Source organism: Bos mutus, chromosome 26 (assembly GCF_027580195.1).
Source record: "Bos mutus isolate GX-2022 chromosome 26, NWIPB_WYAK_1.1, whole genome shotgun sequence".
Classification (NCBI taxonomy): Eukaryota; Metazoa; Chordata; class Mammalia; order Artiodactyla; family Bovidae; genus Bos; species Bos mutus.
The window spans coordinates 5,597,655-5,625,302 of NC_091642.1; the positions used below are offsets into that span (position 1 = coordinate 5,597,655).

General features: G+C 46.4%; 1 protein-coding gene across 1 annotated transcript in view; it reads right to left on the reverse strand.

Moving 5' to 3' along the window:
- DOCK1 (dedicator of cytokinesis 1) overlaps positions 1 to 27,648 on the reverse strand; it is a 559,920-nt gene that overhangs the window by 484,598 nt on the left and 47,674 nt on the right. The window contains exons 2-6 of the mRNA XM_070363418.1: positions 19,044 to 19,127; positions 11,927 to 11,967; positions 8,117 to 8,172; positions 5,582 to 5,678; positions 2,209 to 2,357 (exon numbers count right to left, since the gene is read on the reverse strand). Of these exons, the coding sequence (XP_070219519.1) occupies positions 2,209 to 2,357; positions 5,582 to 5,678; positions 8,117 to 8,172; positions 11,927 to 11,967; positions 19,044 to 19,127 (427 nt within the window). The remainder of the gene's footprint in view (positions 1 to 2,208; positions 2,358 to 5,581; positions 5,679 to 8,116; positions 8,173 to 11,926; positions 11,968 to 19,043; positions 19,128 to 27,648) is intronic.

Genomic DNA, 27,648 nt, shown 5'->3' on the forward strand with positions numbered 1-27,648 from the left:
AGGGGACTCAAGAGCCTTCTCCAGAGCCACAGTTCAAAGGCATCAACTATTCAGTGCACAGTCTTCTCTATGGTCCAACTCTCAGCAGCAAATTTTTTTTATTTTTTTAACCATAAGACATAAGAAAACATCTTTTGAAATAAAGATAAATTAAGTCAGAGAATGTCTTTTTAACAGTTACAAGTCGAAGAGTTGACAGACTGACTTTGCAAAAAAGCCTCCACTTAGACGAACTAATCTCCTACTTGTCTCCTGTGAAGGTCACACACCTTAAGCTCTGTGTGAATGAGTCTGATAACACATCAGGCAGGTTTAGGTTTGTGAGCTGTGCTGGACTGCACTATGAGTTCCTTGGACAAAAATCTGTCTTGTTAAGGACCGCATTTCCTATCCAAGCAGTAAATCACGTTTGGAAATACTTCCTTTCCTTAACTAGATTATTCCATGACATAATGTATTTTGGTAGCTTCCCACAGCCAAATTAAGCAGGTGGTTTCTGGACGTAAGTTCAAAACATGATACTCCAGCAGAAAATAAAATCAAAGCTCCAGAAGTTTAGTTTTCAAGCAGGTGGTCTTGAAATGAGTTTCACTGCAACAACATCTAATATCCTATACCCAGCAGTCTCTAGGTTTCTGGGGTGGGAACCTTCTCCTGTAGTTAATCCAAACACTACATCTTACTGATAATGTAGCTTTTAGAAACTTTTCACACTTGAAAGTCTGAATTACCAGAAAGCAGAATTGTTATAATTCCGATTATACAAAATGCTTCTTTAGTTTTTCCAGGGCTTCCTTGGGTTGAATGGCTCAGGGCGAAGCTGTACTATTCTCTGAGCTTTATATTCTAACATGTAAAATGAGGGGGTTGGACTGAACCACTAGCTTCCCAATCTGCCGGCCTTCACGATCCAAGTCTATTTTTACAGACAGGGATTTCCAGTCAGCATTCCAGACGTGAGAAATCAGGATCCTAAGGAGTGGGGCCCAGCATTCTGTATTTTGAAAGTTTTCCAAGTGCCTCTGATATAGACCAGCATCTGGGAACCTTGTGACCACATACTTTTTAAGGCTTCTTGCAGCTCTGGCATTAGACGAATAGTTATCCAGTAGGAAAGGGCGTAGCCTCCCTCTGATTACAGAAGCTGGAAGGCGGGGGATGACCGTGCTGGGGGGATGACCATGCTGCAGGCAAGAGTGCCAACACCAGAGCACGCACCTCGATGGGTGGGTGAGCAACCACGGCTGAAGGCATTCGAGCAGAGCTGGGCGGTGCCCTGCTGTAAGAGGGAACTTCTGCATGAGACCTGCTCCTGTAGAACAGTTATATGATCTTTATATCAGAAGTACAAATTTAGGGGGCTGGATTTCTTTTTCCCAAAAGGTCTCACAAAACCACTAAGCCAAAGCACTGGTGCAGAAAATCTTACACACAGAGAAAAATCACCTTCCCGATAAAACATGCTCGGCTGTTCAGACAGCAGTGATGTTCTCAGAGTGACATGGTAAGATGCCAGTGACCTGGACACAGCATAAACGTGTGTGCCCCCTCAGATGGGAGGCTCCTTATAAACTCAGCTTGTGTCTCCTCCAAGGTCTTCTTCTGGAGTTCTACCTGATTTTATTACCAGTTTTCATTCAAATCCATTGGGGAGTGAGACCATTCTGCTTTTGTGTCTTGGCCAGGCATCACCTGATCCTGAAAGTCTTGTGAGAAGACATGGCAAGGAACAAACTCGACCGGACACAGGATGGCAGAGAAAAGAAAAAGAGACTTGCTGGCTTTATTTTTGTTTGCCAGATCCCTACACTGGTAACAAATTTCCAGGTGCCCTTTGAGGTCTCCTCCAACTTGCAGAACGTCGATTCCACAGAAAGAGACCTGATGCCTGCTACTACACAAAGTACCCTCATATCTAGACTCAGGGTTGAATGCTGTCAGCAAAAAGGAAAAGTTCCTGTCGGGGGAATTGTTGTGATAAGGACAGGTTACCCCATCTTCTTGAAGAGAGTACGTTTTAACAATGACTCAGAAAACTCCAGATCCGATAGAAAACACCTCATGCTTTTAAGAAAAAAAACTGTGCCGTTATATTGACATTAGAAATTTTGTTGGTCGTAAGATAGGATTTTAGTCTCCTAAACGCTTAATGGTGATACCATTATATTGGTTAACATAAGCATGAAATCATCTTTTGAACAAACAAACCTGTTTCCATAATCAATTTTGGCAGTGACCTTCTTCTTCAATTCCTTGAGCTCATCCTGCGGCAGAGTTCCAGAAAGAATCTGCGACCGCCACTCGATAAGGTCGTAGATCATGTGTCGAACGCTCCGGAACATCTCCCTGTTATCTTGCTAGATGAGGGGGGGAAACCAACTGTTAAGTTCTTGACTTAAAAGAGCATTGTAGTTGCTGTTTATGTCAGATTAATGGTGTTTTCAGCTTGGAACTGAACACATTAGATGGAATTAGGCTCCTATCACACGTGAAAAGATTAAAAGGATTAAAAACCACGGACAATCTTCCATATTCAGGCCAGCGCTCCGGAGTATGTAGCCCTACACCCAAAGCGGACCCAGGGCAGGATCTGCACTTGGGGATCCCAACCAGCCCGTGAACTTCCAGTCTCTGGACCAGGAAGGGGCAACCCTTGAAGCTCCCTGAGGAAGTGCCCGGTCTACAGGTCTTGCCTAAGGAATCTTCAGAATGGCCTTTGCCCCGGTGATTCTCAGCACTGAGAAACCCAACCCGGAGCCCCAGCTGTCAGTTGACTACACGAGGACCTAGCCCGAGGCTATGGTGCATTCTGAATGTGCAGAGAGGCTTCTGCAAGAGGCACTATCTGGATCTACAAGCTCTTGGTGCATGTATAGCAAAAGGGAAATACACATGAGATTCAAACTTCACACCTACTTCTCACTTTCTACATATTTCGAGGGATTTGATGGTACAAAGAAAAGCAAGTTCTGCAACAGCATGAGAACAACTCTTCAAGAAAATGAAGGATTAACCAAAGGAAAACAAACCCAGTGGTTCTTTCCAAGAATAGAAATCTAGGTGAAATCCAACTATTTAGATTTATAAATAGTTTTAGATTTATAAAACTAAATCTATAAACAGATTTAGGTTTATCTAAATCTGAAATTTAGATAAAATTCTAAATGTCAGGGTGCCAAAAAAAAATGTAACTGTGGTCATTGCTACCTTTTAAAATAATGTCTTCTCTGCACAGCTGAACTTCACACCTCCGCTCTTTATAGCATCTGACCTTCTTCTTAGGAATTGCTAGGATCCCCTCCACTCACTCAGCCTATCACGCCCTAACAGATTATTTTCTATCCTATAAGTTCTCCTTGTTAGTATCATCCTAATCCTAAATTCCTGTTTATGTATTTATTTATTGGCCATGCCTTGTAATATCTTAGTTCCCTGACCAGGGATTGAACTTGGGGCCTAGCAGTGAAAGCACCAAATCCTAACCACTGAACCACCAAGGAAATTCAATAATCTTGACTTCTTAAATGAAAACTAATAATCAAAATTAATGGTTTATTATAAAATTATGTTTGTTTCCCTCATTAATTCTCCTTGTCTATTTTCATAAAGCATTACCAAATAACTAAAATCCTTAATATTTTCTTAATCTTGTCTATTGCCACAGAGCAGAGGGAAACAGAACATATAAAAATATTATAAGCAACAACAATACATGTGCATATATATAATAAGCATATCTCTTTGGCTTTGCACAAACCTAACGGTGTAAATCCCTAACAGGCAAAGGTAGATTTTTTTTTAAAAAAGGAAACCAGGTGATGGTTAGGAGTGTCTGTTATGGAGCTGTATGGCTAAAACCGTGTCCACTAACATATTAGTCAGCATCAGCTCCTGTTTGTTTTGCCATATTTTTGTCTAAAAATTGTTAACATGAAATATCAACTCCAAAATTGCTCAGATTTATACAAAATATTCATGGTTAACTTTACGCCTCTAGGTTTTTGAGAACATTTGATGAACAATTACTGCAACTGCTTATTACTGTGTATTTATAGGAAACCACTGTATAATCAAAAGCAATGAGGCTGCCCAGAGAGCAGCTGTGGGACTGAGAAGTCTTCTATGTTCCCCAGAAACTGATGCACGGCCTTCCCTCCAGCGTCCAAGCTTTGCGCTGACAATATTAGCAGATGAGAAATCAAACCCTTAAGAGGAATACAGACCTAACAAAAGGTAATCTTCTGCAAATATGAATTTATGTGCAAAGAAAATGCCCCCAGGGATACACAATGGAAGGTGTCAGGGCCCCAACCCTGCCGCATTAATAAGGCTTCTTCCACAATCCGGAGAACTGGGTATCTCACACGAAGCCAGAATGGAAACCATGTCCCTGCCTCTAAACAGACTCGCTGAGACCTGGAAGACTATGTCACTTTCCTCAAATGGTAAGAGGCACCATCTCCAGGCAAACAGTGGCAGAGAGCCCTCACCCTCTACCGCATCCATGAAGAGGCACCTGCAACAGTTTAAAAGCAGATTTTCATGTTCATGATCGACATAAACTCAGGGAACTCCAGCTCCGGCGGCCTCGGTCAGTGTTCCAGCCTAAAAGCAGCCTAGTTCCCTTTTCAGTACAGGGAAAGGTGAAACCTACAGTCCCTTCCTCAACGGCCACTTCACTGCCATCAGCATGGCCGCACCTGGCACAAAGCTGGTGGAAGGGCTGCGGCCCCAAGGGCGGCCAGACTATAGGGCAAGGCTGCCGAGCATGACTCGCTCCCATAAGTTCTGCTTCTGAGGGTACCAGAAAAAGCAAAAGTAATCCTTTGGCTCAGCAGGGTTCAAAAAGACCTATTCTCTATTGCTAAGCTCTGATTCAAAATCCCATCTTCAAACCTAGAGTCTATTATGCAGAGTGAAGTAAGTCAGAAAGACAAATATCGTATGTTAATGCCTGCATATGGAATCTAGGGGCTTCCCAGGTGGGGCTAGTGGTTAAAGAACCTGCCTGCTGATTCTGGAGACTTAAGAGATGCGGGATTGATCCCTGGGTTGGGAAGATCCCCAGAAGGAGGGCATGGCAACCCACTGCAGTATTCTTGCCTGGAGAATCCCATGGACAGAGGAGCCTGGCGGACTACAGTCCACGGGATTACAAAGACCCAGACACTGAAGCGACTTAGCACGCATGGACTCTAGAAAGACGGAACTGATGAATCTATCTGCAGGGCAGCTAGGGAGACACAGATATAGAAAACAGAAATGTGGACACAGGAGAGGAGAAGGAAGGGGAAGGGGAGGGAAAGGGGGGCACGAATTAAGAGAACAGTACGGAAACATACACATTACCACACGTAAAATAGACAACCAGTGGGAATGTGTTGTGGGACCAAGCTCAACTCAGTGCTGTGACAACCCACAGGGGAAGGATGGGGTGAGAGGTGGGAGGGGGCGCTTCAGGAAGGAGCGCACATATGTTACACCTGTGGTGATTCATGCTGATGTATGGCAGAGGCCAACAAAATATAACGCAATTATCCGCCCATTAAAAGAAACACCCACAAAAGCCCCATCTTCTCACCACATAGAGCTGCCTCCAGATGGTAGACCATTCTCGCAGGGTCGTGGTGACCTCCTGTATGAGCGGGAGGTCGCCTGGGATGACCGTTTCATGTTGCCTAGGAGGAGAGGAAAGGGCAGAGACGGCAACAGCTTCATTAAACAGAAGGGCACCTTGTCAACTTCACACGCAGGTCATAGCATGGAGAGAAAACATGCAAATAAGACTGAGCCCACGTAGGTCTCCATACGTCTCTAAGAACGACAAGTAATTTCTATACAGAGCCCGAGAACGTCTACCTCACACGTCAAGGTAAGATGAAAGAGGCAAATAATATCCCATCAGGACGTCAAGGTCTGAGAAGTGGAAAGTGTATTCATAATATGTGTACCCATCTATTTTATAGATGTCATAAATTACCACCAATCTGTGTGGCATTAAAACACAGGCTTGGGATAAGATGATTTTTTTTTACATTTTCATCCTGCCTAAAACTCACTCTGTGATAATACACGAAGCAGTTATCCTTGGCGAAATACGGGCGAGGTTACAGCTTTCCAGTGTCCACAGGCGCCCTGATCACCAATTTTGATTATCCTCTTTCCCTTGTCTCTCCACCCCAGAGAGTTAACCCTTGCCTTATTCTTGACTCCTGATCTATTTGTCCATTGCTTTTTATTCAGCAAACTGCTGTTTTCCGGTTACTTGCTCTGGGTCAGGCATTGCACTAAGCAGAACTCCTAATATTTGGGACTGAGTCAGACACCGAATTTGGTGGCTTGTGAAGTAAGACCACCTGGGCCCAGAGGCCCTGAATAGACAAGGCTCCCACACAACATGCAGTGTCCAGGGGGCACTGAGATAGGTCCCCACGGCCCAGGCAGGATCCTGACTGTAGCTCGCAATGGAGATTCAGGGCTGCAAGGACTCAGTGATTGGGGTGAGGGGGGGGGTCTCCAAGGAAGAAACACAGGAGTTCCTGAGAGAGGGCCACTCCCTCTGGAGAGGTCTGACCACGTGCACCAGCGGGAGCAGCAGGGACCAGGAAGGGGTGCATGGGAGACCACCCCTCACAGGAGTGCTTTTAAGAATAAGCCTTTGATGGGACATCCTCAGCGTCTCTCACAGGACATGACTGTTTCTCAGTAAGGATGCTGATGAAAGTGTGGTTCACTTCGCTCTGTGATGTCATCCTTACAAAGCTGCTCCACTCACAGTGCGAGGACATTCAGCAGTGGCTGGGCTGCCTTCATCTCACAGAGCTTGAGTTCCGTGCGAAGCCCACTGGGCTCTTCCTGCTGGCCAGCAGGGACCTGGAGCTCAATGAGACCTCAGTTTCCCACATGGAGAGGACCTCCCTTACCCACTGCGTCCTGACCTCCGCTCTAGAGCCTTCTTACCTTCCTTCCTTAATTGGTCTGATCTGTCTCTTGGACTAAGTGCCAACTGGTTCTCAGTCTTAACCCAGTGTCTGCCTGTCCACCTGTCTGGCGGGGTGTGACTCTATCTATCGAGAATCAACAGTCTCTTGCACCCTTTTCTATCACTCTTCCTAATTACATTTTACATACACTCATCTGTATACCTCAACGTGCATTTACAAAAATTATCCCTATTTAGCCCAGCATCCATGCTGATCCTGATACAAAGTGATGTAAAATACATGAAGAAAATATTTTATTCAACGTTGTTCACAGTAGGGTGAAAAGTTTCAAAACTTTCCTCGTTTTACTTCCCTCTGAAATTTCACCTACAAAACAATTTCTCAGTAGAAAAAAGGACCCTCTTACAGGTCATCACATTGATGCCTCTAAATTATTTCCCTCGTTTTAATGATGCACCATGGAACCTCAGAGCCCGACCCAGTCCTTCTCATATGTTCAAAGTACACTGCTTGGGAAAGCAATTTCGCAATCAGCCACAGAGATGCCATTATGCAGTAATCATATGATTAGTAATTTTATCATTTACATATTTAATGGAGTGCGAAGATGTAGCAGAGACAAAAAGGAAAACATTTTACTGTTCCTTCTCCAAGTTCACACCTGGCTATTCATTTGCCATTCCTGCCTAACGGGTTCCTGTTCTACAAATGTCCTCTTAATGATCTTATACATCAGTTTTATGACCTCTAAGAAACATACATCACAATCAGGCAAGACGTAAATTCACACACGCCCCAACCGAACAACTGTTGCTTCACTCCCCACTGAATTTGTATCACAGCCTGCAAAGTCTTCCAGAAAAATGGATTCAGGGCTGGGGGGCTGTGCAGCCTTTGCTAGATGGGCTGGCTCACAAAGGAAGAAGCAGGAAGCTTTCCAAATCCACATGGCATTCTAGGCAGTTGGCTGTGGTTCCAGTGCTGACTGAAGACTCCCTAAAGGCTCAAAGTCATGTTGTAGACAGCTCCAGATCAGAAGTCCTCCCCCGCTAAACTCCTGTCACCCTGGATCAAAGGCACCCACTGTTCAACCCCAACGTCGCCCTGCAAAAAGCAGCAAGGTCAAATGCAATCACTGCACAACTTCATTTAAACATCAAGACCAGACTCACCCTTTTCCTTCAACTATGGCTTCTTTAAGATGGATGTACGAAGCAGGAAATATACCCTTTGGGAGGAAAAGAGACAAGAGGTTGTAGCATTGATATGAATACTAACTGTCACTCAAACAGCTGTCCCCCCAAAAAAGGTGGAGGTGAGGATGACTGGATCACTATGAAATCCATAAGCCTTTATGCTAAGTCACAGCATGGCACAGAAAACAAAGTGTGAAAGACGGCAACTGAATTCACTTGTGTTTCAAAGAGGCTGCAGAAGTCTTAGAAGAAAACAGATGCACACTCTGCTCGCAAAGGGAAAGTCCCATGGGACCTTCCAGTGTCTTCTCCGTAGGTCACACCTCGTATTGACTGTGGACACAGGCAGATCAAAAGTCAACCAATGCCTAAAAACAACTTCTGATGATGGCCTCTGACAGCTCTTCCTTTCGAAATACTAAAATTGTCATCAGAAAGTGAGTTTACACGGTCGATCATCACATTCGCGCTGACTACTTACCTGACCCACGGAGACTCTCTCATCCATCTCCTAACAGAGGAGCCAGCCAATAAAATACAGCAATAAGGTACATTTCACCCACCCTGCCCGGCTCCAGCAGGGGGACATCAGTTTATCTGCAGATGGTGCTCAGCAGCCCCCACGTGAACAGCACACAAGGCCCGACAGACAATTCTGAGGGGATGGCTCCTCAGGAGGACTGTCAGTCCTGGGCACTGTACGTGAAGGGCCAGGAGCTTCCCCAAGAGTTCTGGGCCTGCTTCCTGAGCAAGTGCAAGTCCCCTCCTGGAAGGAAGTAGAGGTGAGCACCTGGAGGGCAAGAGCGGGGCACTGGGCGTGGGGGTCTCGGGCAGCGCGGGGGTCTCGGGTGGCGCAGGGGTCTCAGGCAGCACAAGGCAGACAAGGTGCAGCTTCCTGAGATGCCACGCACGCAGCAGAAAGTCAATCAGCAGGAACAGTCACCTGCTGTGAAAACAGGAGCTTCTGACTGGGTTTCCCAGGCTTCTGACCCCAAAGAATCAACACAGGAGATCCAGAAACCACGCAACTCATCCTGCTTGGAATGGAAGCGGGCACCACTGGTCCCTGCTCCTCCTGTCTACCAAGAAAGTGGCCGCACTTCATGTAAAAAAGAATTATCACAGAGAGGGAAGGAGTCAGACAGAAAGGTGGAGGCTGGGCAACACAGAGGACCAGGCGGACCTGCTGCGGGGACACCTCCAGCCACCAGGACGGATCCCGGGTGCACATTTAAGGTCAGCAGGTGAGCACTGGTTGGTAGGTGGGATACATAAAGCAATGAGTCTCGGCCATGCCCACGTCCACAGGTAGAGACACCTCTCAGTTTCAGTGAAGCTGCTCTCGACAACCATGGGGTCACAGAAGGGACAACGGAAAAATGAGGCTGGACACACCTGGAGGCTTGAAATGAGCAGCTTCTTCAGCTACAGTGATCAGGACTGGCCAGATCTAGAGCTCATTTGTGAATACCGGTAAGAGGATACTTCCAGAACACAGGGTCAGGTGCCTGGGAGCCAGTCAAGTCCCTTCTCTGCCACTGTGGGAACTGGGTGGGCCAACGCAAAATCACAGCGTCTCTAAGGTGTCAGTTTCAACTGTTAATGAAGGTTTTAGATGGAACGATAAACACACCCCTACCCAGCTTTGTGAGCTACAAAGTCAGGTCTCTCTAGTGCAGGGCAGGAAGGACGAGGGCTCACGGAGGCACTGGGGAACCAGGAGACACCCCTAGTTGGGGAACTTGGTGAAAGTGAAAGTGAAGTCGCTCAGTCGTGACCGACTCTTTGCAACCCCATCGATTGTAGCCTATCAGGCTCCTCCGTCCATGAAATTTTCCAGGCAAGAATACTGGAGTGGGTTGCCATTTCCTTCTCCAGGGGATCTTCCCGACCCAGGGATTGAAATGGGGTCTCCCGCATAGTAGGCAAACGCTTTTACCATCTGAGCCACCAGGGAAGAGGTACCTGACACCAAATACCAAGCAAGCATCACAAGTGAACCACTTCCCTGGGACATACCTGACCTGTGAAGTTGCAACTTTGTCATGGGTGGACGGGGAGTCCGTGAGCCTAAGGTCATTAATAAAGTTCTCAATTGTGGCTTTCTCAGATGAAACTGAGGTTTTCATCTGCAGGAAAACATTCTTCTTATTTTTTCTTAATTAAAGTATAGTTGATTTACAATGCTGTGCTTATTTCTGCTACACAGCAAAGTGACTCAGTTATATATTGTTCTTCATCTTCTTTTCCATTATGATTTATCACAGGATATTGAATACAGTTCCCCATGCTATATAGTAGGGCCTTGTAGCTTATCCACCCTAAGGGATTAGTTCGCATCTGCTAATCCCAAATTATGGAAGAGACAATCAGAGTGAAAACAGAACTTTCTCTGGAGAGAGCTATTCCTCCAGCCACCAGGTTGGCATAGCCCTCATTCAGACCTCAAGACGCCAGGTCATTGGATATGAGAGACTCACAGTCCAGTCTGAGCTCAGCAGCATCAGGATGGAGGTCCTGGCTCCAATCTGCAGAGCTGGCTCAGCAGGTTACCCAATTAGCATCTCTCACATCAGGACAGACTGCCCGAGAGCTCAGCCTGGACACCTCTGAAGTGACTGCTACCACAGGATGGACACCTCTCGCCTGTCCAGCAAGGGCTGATTGCAGAGAGTCTGGGGGAAAAATAGAGCAAGAAGGCCCTGCACTTGGACAGCTGGCCTTCAACAGCCTTAGTCACAGGCTCAGGACCACAGAAGGAGCCCAGCCCAATAAGGAGATAATGAGATGCCAAGTTAAGAAACAAAAGCAAAAGGAACCATGTGTCAAGCATAATTAGATTTTATAAGGTAACATGGACAGCCTAACCACAGCTTAGAGTGAAGGGAACAGCCATCATTAGGTTCTGTGAAACTAAGAATGGAAAAGCCACAACAGAACCACGCACGGGTGTGTCCATGGCAAAGATCACGGTGTAATTGCACGTCTTCACCCCAGAAATTCAAACAACCACGCATGCAAACTGTCCAGGAGGCAGAACCTCTTTCTTCGGCCAGCAGACGTCAGTAGTATAAAAATAATTACAAGCAAGAAGGGAAGAAGCCGGCATGAGCGCTGTAGATCTGCTAATTTATCATTAAGGATAATGCAAAGCTGAAAATCGTAAGCGGTAGTCAGTCTACCCAGATCATTCTCTTACACAACCTGTTCTTCAACAGGATGCAGAATTCTACCAGGAAAAGAAGGTCCCAGCTCTCAGGACAACAGGTTAACATCATCCCACACAGCCCAGCCATTCACTCATAGACACGAAATGACAATTTCTACATATATATGCTGTTCAGAAAACCATACGGGGGAGGGAGGGAGGGATGACTTAGGAGTTTGAGATTAACATATATTCACCACTTTATAAAACAGACAGCCAACAGCAATACTTGTTCCAACCAAGCACAGTATGGAACTCTATATTCTGTAATAACCTGTAATGGAAAAGAATCTATAAAAGAATAGAAATACATATATGTGTGTATAACTGAATCACACTGTTGTATACCTGAAATGAACACAACATTGTAAATCAACTATACGTCAATTAAAAAATAAAGGTTTTTTTAAAAATTTTTTAAAGAAAACAATTCAGGGTAGCCTACATTTCATAAATTCTCTTAATTCAGAGAAAGAGATATATAAGGACAACTCTTAGGCTCCATGAGACAGAACTGATTTCTTCTCCTAGGGTGATTTATGAAGGGATACGCACTGTGGTTAATACCAGGGACTTACCTTCTTGGACTTTTTTCTTAAGGTGTAACCTCTGTACCACCCTAAACAAACACAAAGGTGAGATAGTTAGTACAAGGGACATTACAGGGTCCTAAACAGCACCTGCCCACTGCCTAGAACTCACTATCTGCAGAACCACGGGAGTCAGCCTGTCATAGAATTCAGTCATCCTAAGGTTTGCAGAGATGCTTTGGGGGTTTGTAGAGATCATCTCAAAACCAGGCGTGAAGCCTTGGCAGGGGGCTTCACACAAAGATCTCCAGCTCCTTCGTCTCCATCAGCCGCACATGGTCCTGAGGGTGGCAACCAGCTCCAGGAGAAGAAGCCGCCCTTTGACCACGGAGCCCTGGGCAGGATCCGGGGTGCGCGTTTTCCTGTCTGTCCCTCGGCCGGATGGAGCGGGGTCACTGCCAAGCACACATACCAACACCCTCAGATCATCAGCAGCGGCAGCACAACAGAAATCCTATTGAGAGCCGACTTCCTCCCCCTTCGAGATGGAGGGGGGTCTGGGGGTTGCCGTGCAGCAGTCACATCACACAAAGTGCTTCTGTGGTGAAGACTCAGCCCCCAACAGGAAGCACCAGGCCCAGGAACACGGGCCCACCTACCCCCTCGGGGGCTGGCCTAGATTCAAGTTCCCATTCTCTCCACGTGGGAGGGCAAGCAAACAGCAGAAGACAGAGGGAAATGCCCAGTGGAAGAGACGTTCAATGCTGGGCAGGATCTGACCACACCCTCGGCCCCTCCGATCACGCTGAGGGCAGAAATCGTTCCTGCCAATGCTCAGGGTCACTCACGGCTGGTCACTCACCTCCCAACGACTCTGCCACACACTGAATGTCTCCCGAAACACTTTGAGGGTGCTTCAGGCCACCTCGCTCCAGGAGAGGCAATCAAAAGCCTAGACAAGTTCCACTGTGCTCCCCAGGAGCAGAAGGACATCAGCCCCCAACAGAATGACAAAAAGACTGGGAAAGCACCAGCTGGGTCAGCTCCCAGAGACTAACTAAATACTAGGCTTTTAAAGAAGGCCGAGCACTGAAGAATCGATGTTTTTGAACTGTGGTGCTGGAGAAGACTCTTGAGAGTCCCTTGGACTGCAAGGAGATCCAACCAGTCCATCCTAAAGGAAATCAGTCCTGAATATTCATTGAGAGGACTGATGCTGAAGCTGAAACTCCAATACTTTGGCCACCTGATGTGAGGAACTGACTCTGAAAAGACCCTGACGCTGGGAAAAACTGAAGGCAGGAGGAGAAGGGGACGACAGAGGATGAAATGGTGGGATGGCATCACCAACTCAATGCCCATGAGTTTGAACAAACTCCAGGAGATGGTGGAGGACATCACATGCCAGAGGAGCCTGGCGTGCTACAGTCCACAGGGTTGCAAAGAGTCAGGCACAACTTAGCGACTCAACAAAGTCACCAATAATAAAGTAACAAACAGTCAAATGCTGGAAACCAGGGATGCGTGAACGAAGATGCCCAGAAACTGCAAATGGACCTGTATTCCACCAATGACCAGACACCTCTCATAAAGCAATGACTTAACAACCAGAGGAGGAGTGGAAGCAGGAAGGGATGGAGTTAAAATCCTCTAGGGATTATGAACAGACGCTTTCTGAGCATTCAGAAACGAAGCTGCAAATCGCCAGGAGCCTTGCGAAGGATTTGCTAAGACCAAGATTCAACCAGTGAACCCACTTCATTCCTGACAAGGCGACTACACGGTGATAAGGGAGCATGGTGGACCCAATGTCGAGGTCTCAGGGCGCATTTGGAGGATTATCTCCTGATAGCCCTCCACCATCTCCTGGGTGGTTTCCATCTGCCCAGCCCACAATCGGTGCCCACCTGGGTCAGTGTTCACAGACAGAGATGGGAAAAGACAGAGGGTCGATGCAGTAAGCTGTTCAGAAGGCCATATTTAATGTAGAGGACTGCCCACTTTCCTGTGATTTTATCCCTCCCATATTTTCAGTGTTACCATGCCCTTTCTTTCCTGAAATTGACATGGGATAAATGTCCCAGAACATCTAAGGAAATACTTCCAAGGGACGAGAAAAAGACAGAGCCCAAGACAAAAATAAGCAAAGTTTATAAACACTGTAGAGAAGAAACCCAAAAGAATTACATATGTATGAAGAGATGCTCCAACTTACTAATAACCAGATTGAAACACATATTAAATCGACAGTTTAAAACACAATTCACTAGAGTGAGGAAAATTCTAACGCTGCAGGAGTCAGGCAGCCACCGGCACAGAGGAGGGGAGTGTAGACAGCATGACCAGTGTGGGCAGGACCCTTCTTCCCCGAAGTATCCATCCCCGCACCCCGGAGCTGCCGCGTATCCAAAGACACTCGCACACCTACTGCGCTCCGTGGGGCAGACGCAGGAGGCAGGACAGGTGCCCATCACTGGGAGGGTGGCTAGTGAAACGTGAGGGTCACACAGAGCACTGAGCGCCGGAGACTGCAGCCTTACCAACAGGGCTGCGTCTCAGAACACAGCACTGAGAAACAATGTAAACACAGAAGGAGCGCTTGCGCGTGTTACTTGCTCAGTTGCGTCCGACTTTTTGTGACCCCATGAACTGTAGCCCTCCAGGCTCCTCTGTCCATGCCATTCTGCAGGTAAGAATACTGGACTGGGTTGCTAGGCTCTTCTCCAAGGGATCTTCCCATGCACTGTGCAGGCAGATTCTTTACCATCTGAGCCAAATGAGCACTACAACCACATTTATATACACAGAAATATATGCGTGCCAGCCAGTACAGGCGACACAAAAATTCACTTCAAACACAGCAGAAGGGTTTCCCAGGAGGGACTAAAAAAAGATGAGGAGCCTTTTTCTTTTCGTTTATGATAATAGATGGTGGTTTCTCTTTTAACACCTTTCCCAAGCAAAAGGAAAACCTAGGGTTTCCCTTCTCAAGAATTTTTGCATGCGTTATTCCTTCCAGCAACTGAGCCCCCAGACTATGTGCCAGAGGTCTCACCAGAGAGAGCAAATGTAGAAACAGATTAGACCCAGTTATTTCTAACCTCCAAGAGCAGGTTCCCCTAGGACAAGCAAGGCTCAAACCACGAGCAAGGGCAGAGACTGGGGATCAAGGGCAGAGGACAACCCCTCAAAGGCTTCACGGAGGGCAGCAGGGGGACATGAGAGGATGACCTGGCTGCTGCTCTGGGGGGGACAGGCCAGGCACAATGAAGCCAGGAGCAGGGAGATGCATGGCTCGTTGAATTAACAAGCTGACTCCCTTCTTCCAACCAGGCCTCAACCAACCAGCTCCAAACAAGACACACCCAGCTCCCCAAGAGACACCCGCCCAACGGCAAGAAGAGGTCAGACGTGGTCCTCAAAGTCAGGAGGGCCCCATCCAGCCCAGGAAGACGGAAGCCACATACGTGCACATAGCAGAGCGTTTCCAGCAGAAGGACCAGTGCGCGCACACTCAAGCGCAGGGCGGGTACCAGTGAAAACAGGACCAGGCAGAGCGAAGGAGGGGGGCGGCGTCAGAGAGGAGCCCAGGGAGGATCACTCAGACAGAGTCTTTGAGGATGGCTCCAGGTTATAGTTAGGAGGAGAAGGGGGGTGGCGGGTGGGCAGAGCAGCCTCTGCAAAGATCTGCTCACACAGCATCTGAGAAGCCCCCAGCAGCAAGGCTAGGACACACCTGAGGAAAAGGCTGGGGCTCAGGTGAGACAGGGGCTTCCCAGGCAGCGCAGTGGTAAAGAATCCATCTTTCAGTGCAAGAGACACGGGAGATGCTGGTTCGATCCCTGGGTCGAGAAGATCCCCCGGAGGAGGAAATGGCAACCCACTCCAGCATTCTCACCTGGGAAACCCCATGACAGAAGAGCCTGGCAGGCTACAGTCCATGGAGTTGCAAAGAGCTGTACATGACTTAGCAACTACACAGCAATAACCAGGGGTTGGGAATCCGCCTGCCAGTGCAGGCGACGTGGGTTCAATTCCTGGTCCCGGGAGATGCCGCCTGCCGCAGGGCAACTAAGCCCAGGCACCTCAACTACTGAGCCCACGCGCTCTAGAGTCTGGGATTCACAAGAGAAGCCACTGCAATGAAGGGCAGCCGCCAGTCGCTGCAACTAGAGACAAGTCCATGCAGCAATGAAGACCCAGCACAGCCAAAAATAAACAAAACCAGAAGCATTTTAAGTAGTTTAGGAATTGCCCTTTAAAAAAAAAAAAAAAAGGACCTAATGCTACACATTGTCCTTATTAAAAAGGAGAAATAGACAGAGCCAAGCAGCGGGAGACTGCTGCGTGATCCTGAAGACAGAAACCAGGGCGCCGCACCTGCGGGCAAGGAATGCCAATGAGGACAGCAAAGGAGCAGAAGGCTGGAGTGACCCGTGGGGCGGCCTCGCATTCTCAGCCCTGCCGACCTTGACCTGGAGCCCTTAGCCCCCAGAACAGTGAGAGAACACATTCCTGTTGTTTAAACGCCCCACCATGCAACACTTGTTACCTCCGCCCCAGGACACCCAGAGGCGGTCTTCAAGGACCTGGAAAGAAAAGGGATGAAGGTATGTCGTGGAAGAAAACAGATGATGATCGCTTTGAAAAATCCGAATCAAGCTCGAGCGCTGCGTTTTCATCACAAGAGCACTTTCCTAATCTGGGTGCAATGCTGCCCTGTCCCTCAGCACAGCATACACCCCTTGGAGATCTTTCTGGAAATAAGCAGGTGGCAGGACCTGTGCCTGCTTGGGCACTGGAGAGTCACTTTATCAACACCAGGGACCTGGGTTCACTTCTCCTGTCTGACTGACCCTGGACCCTGCTTATAGGGACATAGGCAGGGGTCCTTATAGAAAGGACCCCTCAAAGTTCCGTCCACCTCCATGGTGACCTGGAAAGTTCTTTTCTTTGCTCTGTGCTCCAAGCCTCCATGAGCCTGAGACGGACAAATTATCCATAACTTGCAGGTAAATGTGTTCTCTGAACCTGAATATAAGGAGTGATCATCTAGAAATTATATTCTCTGGAGCAATCCCAGCAGTATCCTACCCTGAACAGGATCACAAAGAAAAGGGAAATGAAATTTGACAAACAAATAAATTTTCTTAGGGGGAAAATGTGGAAGGGGCTGAGAAGAAAAGAAGAGAATGCCACAGGCTAACACAATCCACAAAATTTAAACAGAATGAGAGCAAAGAGCAGGAAAACAATTATTCCATTGTAATCCAATGACAATTAAGTCACCAAGTTTCCCAAAAGCAATGCGTTCCCCCTACGCATTTCTCTGATTGGATTTTAACTAAAACCAAAAAGGCTGTTGTCAAAGAAGGGGAATTGGTTTTCCATTACAGGGTCTTTACAAAGACTGGAATATTGTAATCAACACTTGGAAGATGGATGAGCCCAGAAACCAAATGCTCACTGAAGACTCCTTTATCATGATGTTGGCCAAAATGTCGATGCCTGCCACCATTTTCGTTTAAGTTAAACGTACAAAAAGGATCACTGACTTGCCGAAGGAGTCTCCTGTTTAAAGAGTGCATTCTTCCTATGAAGCAAAGAACCAGAAGTCACAGCCCCCACTACCCGGGGTTGCACAGGAAATTGCTATCTGTTCAGGAATGACGTCACTGTCCACTGTTTATTAACCAGGATTTCAAATGCAGCTGACCCGGGGCAGAAATGCAAAAAAAAAAAAAGATATAAGCGCGTTCTTCACCTGAGATCAGAAAAGTGTCTGAGATGAGAGGTTTGATCCTTAACCTCTAGCTAATTTCTCCGTTTCCTTCCAGCCACTGGCCATATAAACTGGGGGCAGATAAGGCGATCCAACTGTCAGCTGTAAAAACTGAAAATAAGCAGAGGATACCCACGGGCAGCTACTCGTTCACACAGTAAGGAGTATGTCTATTTCTGCATCATATCCGCTTCTAAGCTTACGCCGCGGAAGCTGATTTCCACCCACAGTGGGACATTTTTTAGGGTAAAAGGTGCAAATGGAATGGAATTCTAAGCCAGATGAGGAAGTAAGGGACACGAACATGGGTGTTTTAATGAGTTTATGTTTCTCCAGGTACACGGGAGCAAGCTGCAGCTTGCCTGATGCAGAAGCTGAACGAGGCATCACTCATGTGCAAAGAGGATTCCGAAGACTGAGTGTGAAGTTCAATCTGTGATTACTACAGGATGTCTGCAATTTTCTCGCCCCGCATCTCCAGCCCACCTCCTCCCGGGAGGGGTCTGGCTAAACCCGATCTGAAAGCAATTTTGCTGTTGGAATTACCAATTTTAATCAGTTCTCTTTATTCCTTTGTTACATGGGAGTCACCCTTCCAACAGGAAATAGAGCCACCAGTGCCACAAGACAATCTCACAAAACATCCAGATGTCAAGCCCATCACTGCTTCTTCTCTGTGCAGCAATAAACCGCAGCATGAAATGAAAGGGGTCCTGTTTTAATGATTTGCGAAACACTAATACGAAAACCAACAGCCTGAAAAACCATGGACACTGGGAAACCACTGTCCCCAACAAGGGTATTTATGGGATAATTACAACAACTGCTTCACTGGACCATATCGCACACAGCGGCAACAATCTTCGTTCACCCCTCAGAAAATGGGGTCACAGATTTTTTTAAAAAGGATTTAAGACATGATAATTTTGGTTCCTCTCAGGAAATTGTTAACAAGTCTAAGTGAGAACATAAAAAGTCTTACCATTCACATCAAACACCTCAAAACACTAAGCCAAACACTAAACTAACCTTAAATGTATTTAAAAAAAAAAAAAACTTTTTTCAAGCAGTTATGAACAGTCAAGATGTATATACATTCATTTGCAAAGAAAGGAAACAACAGTGTTGTAAAATAAGGAAAATGACTATTTCAACAGAAAACTTCAGAGGTTAAAAATTTAGGAGTTTAATTTTAAGTTCATCTTAATTTTTTTTTTTAATAAGTTCAATAACAGAAAACCTCACCACTGCCCGCTCCTGACACTGCGCAAGAAAACCAGAAGTTAAGTGCTTTCCTAACAAGGTAATGATTGGCCCATTAGGTACTGAAAGTGTCCTAACCACACAAAACATAAAAGGAAACACACCAAAATAAATACGCACCTTCGTATGTTTCCAGGATGTGCACAGCGTCTCCTATTTGTAAAGAAAGTTCATCCGCTCCCCGTGCATCATAGTTATAAAAAGCTGTTCAGAGAGAAAACAGCAAAGAAGCTATTAGTAAAGGTGAGATTATGCTGGCTTGTTTTTGCCTGTTTTTAAGACTGAAATATTCTGCCTTTGCCTGGATCATCCTCTCTGATATCCACAAAAGGAGCCTTTTCTTTCAAGGGTCCTCAGTTTAAGTAGAAGAAATTCTTAACCACTTATAACACCAGACAACCACAAGTGGTTTATTGTGGTAAAATGATGTGAAATTTGCCTTTTTAATCATTTTTAAGTGTACACTTCAGTGACGTTACATTCATAATGTTGAGCTGCATTACCACTATCAATTTCCAAAACTTTTTCATCACTCCAAACAGAAGCCCTATAACCATGAAGCAATAATTCTTCACCCCTCCCCCTGTCCGCCCCTGATAACCTGTAACCTACTTTCTGTCTCTATAAATCTGATTGCTCCTGCTGACCGGAGCAGGAATCATAGAATATTATCCTTTTGTGTCTGGCTTCTTCTGTGCTGTGCTGTGCTTAGTGGCTCAGTCACGTCCAGCTCCTTGTGACCCCATGGACCATAGCCCGCCAGGCTCCTCTGTCCACAGGGATTCAGGCAGGAATACTGGAGTGGGTTGCCATGCTCTTCCCAGATCTTCCCAACCCAGGGATCGAAACCAGGTCTCCCACATTGCAGGCAAATTCTTTACCATCTGAGCCACCAGGGAAGCCCAAGAATACGGGAGTGGATAGCCCTTCCCTTCTCCAAGGGATCTTCCTGACCCAGGAATCAAACCAGGGTCTCCTGCATTACAGGCGGATTCTTCACCAGCTGAGCTACCAGGGAAGCCTGTGGCTTCCTGTTTTCAAGGTACATGCACATTATTCCATGGATGAAAACCTCATTTCTTTTCACAGCGGAATAACATTTATAATAGGAAGAAAACTGAAGCTATTGTCAATAACATTTCAATTATCACTTCATATACTACCATATATTTCCATTAACGGACTTTTCTACTAGATGACTTTTTCCTGTCTATGAGTCAATGACATGTGGACTGAGAATTCCTTGAAAATCAAATTGATTTTAAAAGTATCATATAGCCAAAGTTGCTATTAAGTCAAAAAAATATTACAAAGAGGCAAAAATATGTCTTATGTTAAGAAGAAATCCTTCAAAGGGACAATACACAACACATGTCTGAAATCCCAAACATTTATCTGACATAAAGCAGTTCTGTTCCTCCTAGCTGAGCATGCAAAAGTCATCCCATTAAATTCAGGCCATGCTTTTGCTCAAGAATGGAGATAAAGGGAAATATCACAGTGAAAAAAGGATGTTTACGACTCCCAAATATTCAATTAGCCCACTCTCAATTTAAAAAATTACAGTGATGTTATTCCTTCCCAATGGATTCTACCTTAAAAGATTTTTCAGACTTGAGGTAAATAAAACTCATCAAAGCATTTCCTCGAGCAGGATCAAACTCTCACCCATCCATCCTGAACACCCTGCTGGATAGACTGCCCTTTACAGGCACTGTGACCGGGTCCATCGCTGGAATTCTCCCTGATCTCATGCAAGCATGAGGGGCCCTCCTGCTGACCGACCACCTGGCCTTCCTTCCAACCACACACTCCTGGTCCCTGTCCCTGTTTGTCTCTGAAAGAAAGAATCTGCCCGTCCCTGTGTGTCCCTCCTTATTCTTCCCCCACGAACGGGGTCTTCCCAACAATGCCCCCTCTTCCAGAGGGCCAACTCCAAGTATGCGTTGGCTCTTTCAACCCCTTTCTGCAAAAATGCCCAGCAGCACAGCACACTTCCTGTCGCAGCTCCATAACCAAGCTGCTGAATGTGAGTGTGGCCTCTGGAAGCAGAGAGACGAGGCATGGTACCACCTCTATCCCTGTAGATCTGAGTGGCCTCCAGCAAATGATCTAGCTCTCCCTCCTCAGCTTCCCCGGCTGTAAAATAAGGAGACTGATTTCTACCTTATAGGAGGGCATGAGTATTTTGTGTCTTAAAGAAAATAATGCTGCCGACGGCTCTGTTGATTTGATGCATGGGTTGCCCCCTGTAAACAATCATGCTTAGTCACTCAGTCGTGTCTCTTTGCAACCTCATAGACTGTAGCTCATGAGGCTCCCCTGTCCATGGGATTCTCCAAGCAAAAATACTACAGTGTGGTACCATTTCCTTTTCCAGGGGAATCTTCCCAACCCAGGGATCAAACCTGTATCCCCTGCATTGCAGGCAGATTCTTCACCATCTGAGCCACCAGGGAAGCTGTAAACACTCAGTAAATTGTAAAACCTCTTATTGTGTTTGGGGGCATTTTGTTTTTACTGCTATGAAGACTTCTCTTACTACCAGAATCCTTTTTTAAAAAGCCAAAATGAGCAGATTATCGCAACGAACACAAAAATTCTAAAACATCAGTAACCATACATACGTAGAAAATTCTATCTTCCTAGGTATTTTCCCATATTTTCACCCAAATTCATAAAATTTAAATGGCCTCAACTGACATTAATGTTATTGGAAGTTATTAAGTTTATTTAGCATTTTATGGTGAATCTTTTAACAAGAAATAACTGCATTAGAGAAAGGAAGCTCAGAACATATGCCAGCCTCTCCCAGCCCCGAAAAACCACTTCCGAAGCCTTTAGAAATCATAAATGCATTTATCACCATTCTTAACAGCATCCCTGCCAGCACGTCTATTCTATTACTGATGCAGAAAAAAAATAAACACATCAGAAACAATACAAATAAAAGAAAATGAACACATCCACTGTAAATACATTCAGGTCCCTGTGAATTTGCAAGGCCCACACGCAATAGCCTTTAAGTAGTGACCTCTCCATCTCTGAAGCAGGCAGAAAGGCAGCTGTGAAAAGCTCATACAAGAACACAAACAATTCTGAGACTCCCCTAGTGGTCCTGTAACTAAAATTCTGCGTTCCCAATGCAGGGGTCCTGGGTTCAATCCCTGGTCAGGGAACTAGATCCCACATGCTGCAGCTAAGACCTGGTGCATGCAAATAAATATATACTAAAAAAATAAATAAAATAAAAGTAGTAGAGGAGCCTGGTGGGCTACAGTCCATAGGGTCACAAAGAGTCGGACGCAATCGAGCATGCAGGCACAGCAGATTTAAAGAAATAAACTCAATTGATCAACAACCTTAAAAACAAAGGACAGAGCCATTCCACATTTAACTATGACAGTGTGAGTCACTCAGTCGTGTCCAACTGTTTGTGAGCCCGTGAACTGCGGCCCACCAGGCTCCTCTGTCCATGGGATTTTCCAGGCAAGAATACTGGAGAGGGTTGCCATTTCCTCCTCCAGGGGATCTTCCTGACTATGAAATGAGCCTTAAAGACCCACGATTTCACAGATGAAGGGGAAGGGGGCCTCAGAGAGTTTATGCCATGTGGCCTCAAATGACACAGCGGAGCCTGGACCGCAACACTGGCCGCCCCCGCCCACAGCCTCAACGATACCACGTTAAAGGCAAATCAAAAGACTTGCACATATATTGGTACAGTGTTGAACAAGGAAGCAGGAGGAGGGGAAAGTGTGGTAGACAGAATAATGGCCCCAGAGACGTTCACATCTGAATCCAGAGCCCTGTAAGGCAAAGTGGCCTGTGGCCAGTGAGATGCGCTTAGAGGTCTAGAGACGGGGGCCCAGGGTAATCACAAGGCTCCATGAGAGGGAGACCAGAGTGTCACAGCGAGACACGACCACGGAAGCACAGGTCCGAGTGGAGCAAGGCAGGGGCCGCGAGGCAAGGAACGCTGCTGCCTCTAGACACGGGAGAAGGCGAGGAAAGGACCCTCCCCGGAGCTGCCCGCAGGAACACAGGCTTGCCTGCCACAACCTTGATCCTAGGACTTTTGACCGTCCAGAACTGTAGGGTTGTACATCTGTGATGTTTTAGACCCCTAAGGTTGTAATTTCTTACAGCAGCAATAGCGAACCTATACAAGGAGCTACGTGGAAAACAATTTAAAGGAGGCCTTTTGAGCTTGACTCATTCACTGCTGAGCAGGGCCCCCAAGAGTAAGCATCTGACAAGTCCGAGGGCTGAGGGTCCCCACTTCCTGGGTGATAGAAAAATGAGAACAATACAGTGAATTTTTTCTTAAATAAACCCAAAGGTCTTCAGTGTAAAAGACTATGCCCTACTCTGATCACTTGACCTTTCAAATCTGCCCCTCTTTTGGGAAGTGGTGGGTAGGAGCCGAGACAAGAAAGACCAGAGGCATCTTCTCCTTTACGAAGGATACTGGTGATGGATGGCTTCTGGGTTTTCAAATGTCTTTACGCGACACAGGCACAGGGACGGCGGCCTTTCTGCTGTTTGTCTTCTTTATCTCTCTGGTCTGTTAAGATGCAGGAACACCCCCACAAGAGATCAGGGTCATCGTGCCTCCGTTCACAGCTTCGGAGAGAGTGGCCATCACCTCCCTCTGGCTGGTGGGTGGGCGCTTAATCGATTCCTCCTCCTAAAGCCATTTAGCTTGTTTAATAGCCTGACTTGAGACGGATGTCGCTGAGTATAAATGGACCTCCACGTGAATCTCTCAATCCTGGACCGCAGAGTCCAGCGGAGCAGCTCAACTTGTTATTTGTGTGAAAAGTGAAATGGGAAAAGGAGGTGGACATGAACCCAAGTCGAAGCTCCTTTCTCAGGAGGATACAGGTTTGTTTTCTTTTGGGGAAGAGGAGGGATTTTGTTTTCGTTTTTGTTTTTTTCTCTCAAAGAGCCAGCAGCAGCCCAGAGTGAGGAAGCACATGGATCTTTTTTTCCAAAATAAAAAATGAGCACCCTAGTCCATACTCCACACAGCTAAAATGCATCAGAGATGTTGAAAAGCCAAAGCCATCTCCTCTGCTCAGTCCCCTGATCAACCTAAAAAAAAGCTGCCTGGGAACAGAAGGAAAGAACTGTGGTTCATAAATCAGAGAGGAGGGCTTCTATTCACATCGAGACTTTGAATAACACTGATGGTGATGATACGGCAGATGAAGATGGTGATGATGGTGATGGTGGTGACGATGCAGCCGATGGTGATGGTGGTGAGGGCAATGGTGATGGTAACGACAGTGAGTACATTCTCTGGGCTAGCCGGTGGGCTAAGAGCTTCCCTGAGCCACCTGGGAAGCCCAAGAGCGTCACATGTTCAGCTAATTCAATTTTCCCAACAGTCCTAGGAGATGGAGCTAGAATTCTCCCCATTTCCCTCATCAGGGTTTATAGCAGCTCAGAATCAGCCCATACATGAGCAGCCAGGGGCCCACTGGATGAGATGCCAGAATGCCAAAGCTGCAGGGTCTCTTTCTCAACCCCAGTCCTCTCTGAGCCTTGCCCTCCTGATGGCTCCCTGAAAATTCCAACATCCATCCTGGATCCATGACAGGCAAACATGTCCAGGTATTCCTCAAGTCCACCAGAGTCTAAAACGTCAGGCTAGTGGATTTCACATTCTTTACACAGAATAACCCAAGCTGGGGTAATTCCAGAAATGCAAGACTGGTTTAACATCCAAAAACCAATCAATCAATTTACCCCATTAACAACAGTAAATAGCAAACAATCATATGATCAATTCATTTGGTACAGAAAAAGAATTCAGTGAAATTTAAATCCTATTCAGGGAAAAACAACAACAAAAGAATTACTTGACTATTCTGACATTTGTTATTGTGGTTCAGCCATTTAGTCAAGTCCGACTCTGGGAGACCCCACGGACTGCAGCACGCCGTGCTTCCATCCTTCCTAATCTCCCAGAGTTTGCTCAAAATCAGGTGCATTGACTCGGCAATGCCATCCAACCATCTCATCCTCTATCGCCCCCTTCTCTTCCTGCCTTCAATCTTTCCCAGCATCAGGGTCTTCTCCAATGAGTCAGCTCTTTGCATCAGGTAGCTCTAGGTATTGGAGCTTCAGCATCAGCCCTTCCAGTGACTATTCAGGGTTGATTTCCTTTAGGATGGACTGGTTAGATCTTGCCATCCAAAGAACTCTCAAGAGTCTTCTCCAGCACCACAACTAAAAACCATCAATTCTTTGGAGCTCAGTTTTCTTTATGGCCCAACTCTCACATCCATACATGACTCCTGGAAAAACCATAGCTTTGACTAGGTAGACCTTTGTCAGCAAAGTGATGCCTCTGCTTTTTAATATGCTGTCCAGGTTTGTCATAGCTTTCCTTCCAAGGAGTAAGCATCTTTTAATTTCATGGCTGCAGTCACCATCCACAGTGATTTTGGAGCCCAAGAAAATAAATTCTGCCACTGTTTCCACTTTTCCCCCATCTGTTTGTGATGAAGTGATAGGACCAGATGCCATGATCTTAGGGTGGGAAAAAAAAAAAACCAAACACTACAGTCCATCCATCCATTTAACAGATGAGAACACAGAGCCCTCCAGAGGAGTCACGAGTTGCTCAAGGAGGCACAGTGATGGACAGCAGCCCTGAGACCCTGGGGTGTCCCTTCCAGACTGTCCCCACCACCCCATTCTTCCTGACCCAAGCCTTCAACATCTCTCACTGAGATGAAAAACAACATTTCAGCGGGTTTCCTATATAAAATCTTTTCTTCTCTCCATCACCAAAGTTACCTTCCTTAAATCTTACTCCAAAACACTACACGATTTCTCTTGGCTTTCTGAATCATGGCTAATCCTCCAGCACAGCATCGAAAGCCCAGTGGGACATGACTTCAGTCCATCTTTCCAATCCCCTTCTCCCCCACTCACCCTCCTCCAGCTCCACCTCCTCCCACCCCAGGCCTGCTCCTCCCACTGGGAATGTCACATCCCGCTCCGCCTCTGAAGACCCCACTTGTCTACAAGGGCCGCCCTTGCTGGATTCTGACTTTTCCCCCTGAACCAAAAAAAAGAAAAGTACATGCACACCTGAATTAATTGCTTGCTTCCCAACTGTTCTTTAAACTGTGTGACAGCCCACACGTTGGGAGGCTTACTTACCTATCTATCTGTCTTCTCCTCCAGACCGAACTCCTTGGGGGAAGTAAACATTTGCTCATCATTGGATTTCCCACAGTAGCTAACACCATGCCTTGCAGGCACTCAATAAAAATTCACTGAATTTAACCAGACCACAAAGTATTCTTTCTTGTGAGGTTTGCAACAAGAGAGAAAGCAAACATTGTATCATGTGTTCCTCTTCAAAATGATCTTGACCTCTACAGACAGATCCAGGAGCCCGAGACGGATTCAATCAATAAGAAAGAGAGGTACAATATTAGCTTTCCGGGCTCTGCTTTGGGTCTCTTCCATCTAATGAGATAATCAGCCATCAGTGCTTGGGTTCAAAGCTGCCTTAATGCACCAAAGACGTGGGATTGACCACACATGACTTTTCAAAATCTGCTCAGCTCCGAGCTTCTCTCTCTCTTCCACACACTGTCCCCTTGAAACATGACTTCAGCATTTCAAGGAGCAATTTAAAAGTTAATTAATTCTTTCAGAAAGTCAATTTGTGAAAATTAATTGCTCTGTTTGTGATCTCATTCCCTTTGTCCTGCCATCAGTGGTTAAAAAAAAATTTTTTTTTTCCAACAGCACGCATCTTTTCGGTTCTTAGGGCTGGGGAAAATGCAGACCATGTCCTTAAGGGTACAGGGCACAGGTCCTGGCTGTGGCCCCTGCAGGGTTTCCTTCTAAAAGGCTGGCTGCCTGCTGCCCTTTGGTTTCACAAGTCATCACATGGTCATCTAGTCCATGCCAACCACAGACGTGCGGTGTTTCCCAGACTCTGTCCAGCTCCTGCTGTGGTCCAGCAATGGGCTGGGGCTGATGCTGCAGAGATGGGCAGAACACGATGCTACCCCAGGATGTCCGTGCAGCCTGGTCTCTAAGGAACATGCTGGACCCATTCAGGAAGAGCAGTGCAGAAAGAATCAAATCATTTATGTACATCCACTGAACTTGACTCTGGGCAGAAAGCAGCTCCCCACCCCCACCCTATATCAGAGCTGGGATCTGGGTTGCCTAAATTTTACTGTCACAAAAGAGACTGGTGCCCACTCAGTTGCCACTTTCTATGACCCAGAGCCCAGTCCTTCCATCTCTGATTTGGGGGCAGACGACTCAGGCAGGGTTAGGGCCTCCCAGAGCCCTGGTCCATGATGACTTAGAGCGATGCCTTCACCATTGACTTTACTTGTGCCCAGCACCTAACAGTACTTGGCACATGGAGAAACTCTAAAGTGGACGGAAGGAGGGAAAAGGAACAGGACAGAAAAAAGGAAAGGGGGGAGGAAGAATATTAGAACCTGTTCCGAAGGATGCTGCTACAAGTGTTGTCTCTTAAAGATATAAAATAAAATAAAATACTTAGGAACAAACTTAACAAAGAAGGCAAAACACTTGCACACTGAAAACTACAGAACATGCTGGAAGAAATTAAAAGACGTAAATACATGGAAAGTCATCTCACGCTCATGGAAGGGAAGACTCCATATTGTTAAGACAGCAGCTCAACCCAAAGAGATCTACAGATTCGGTGCAA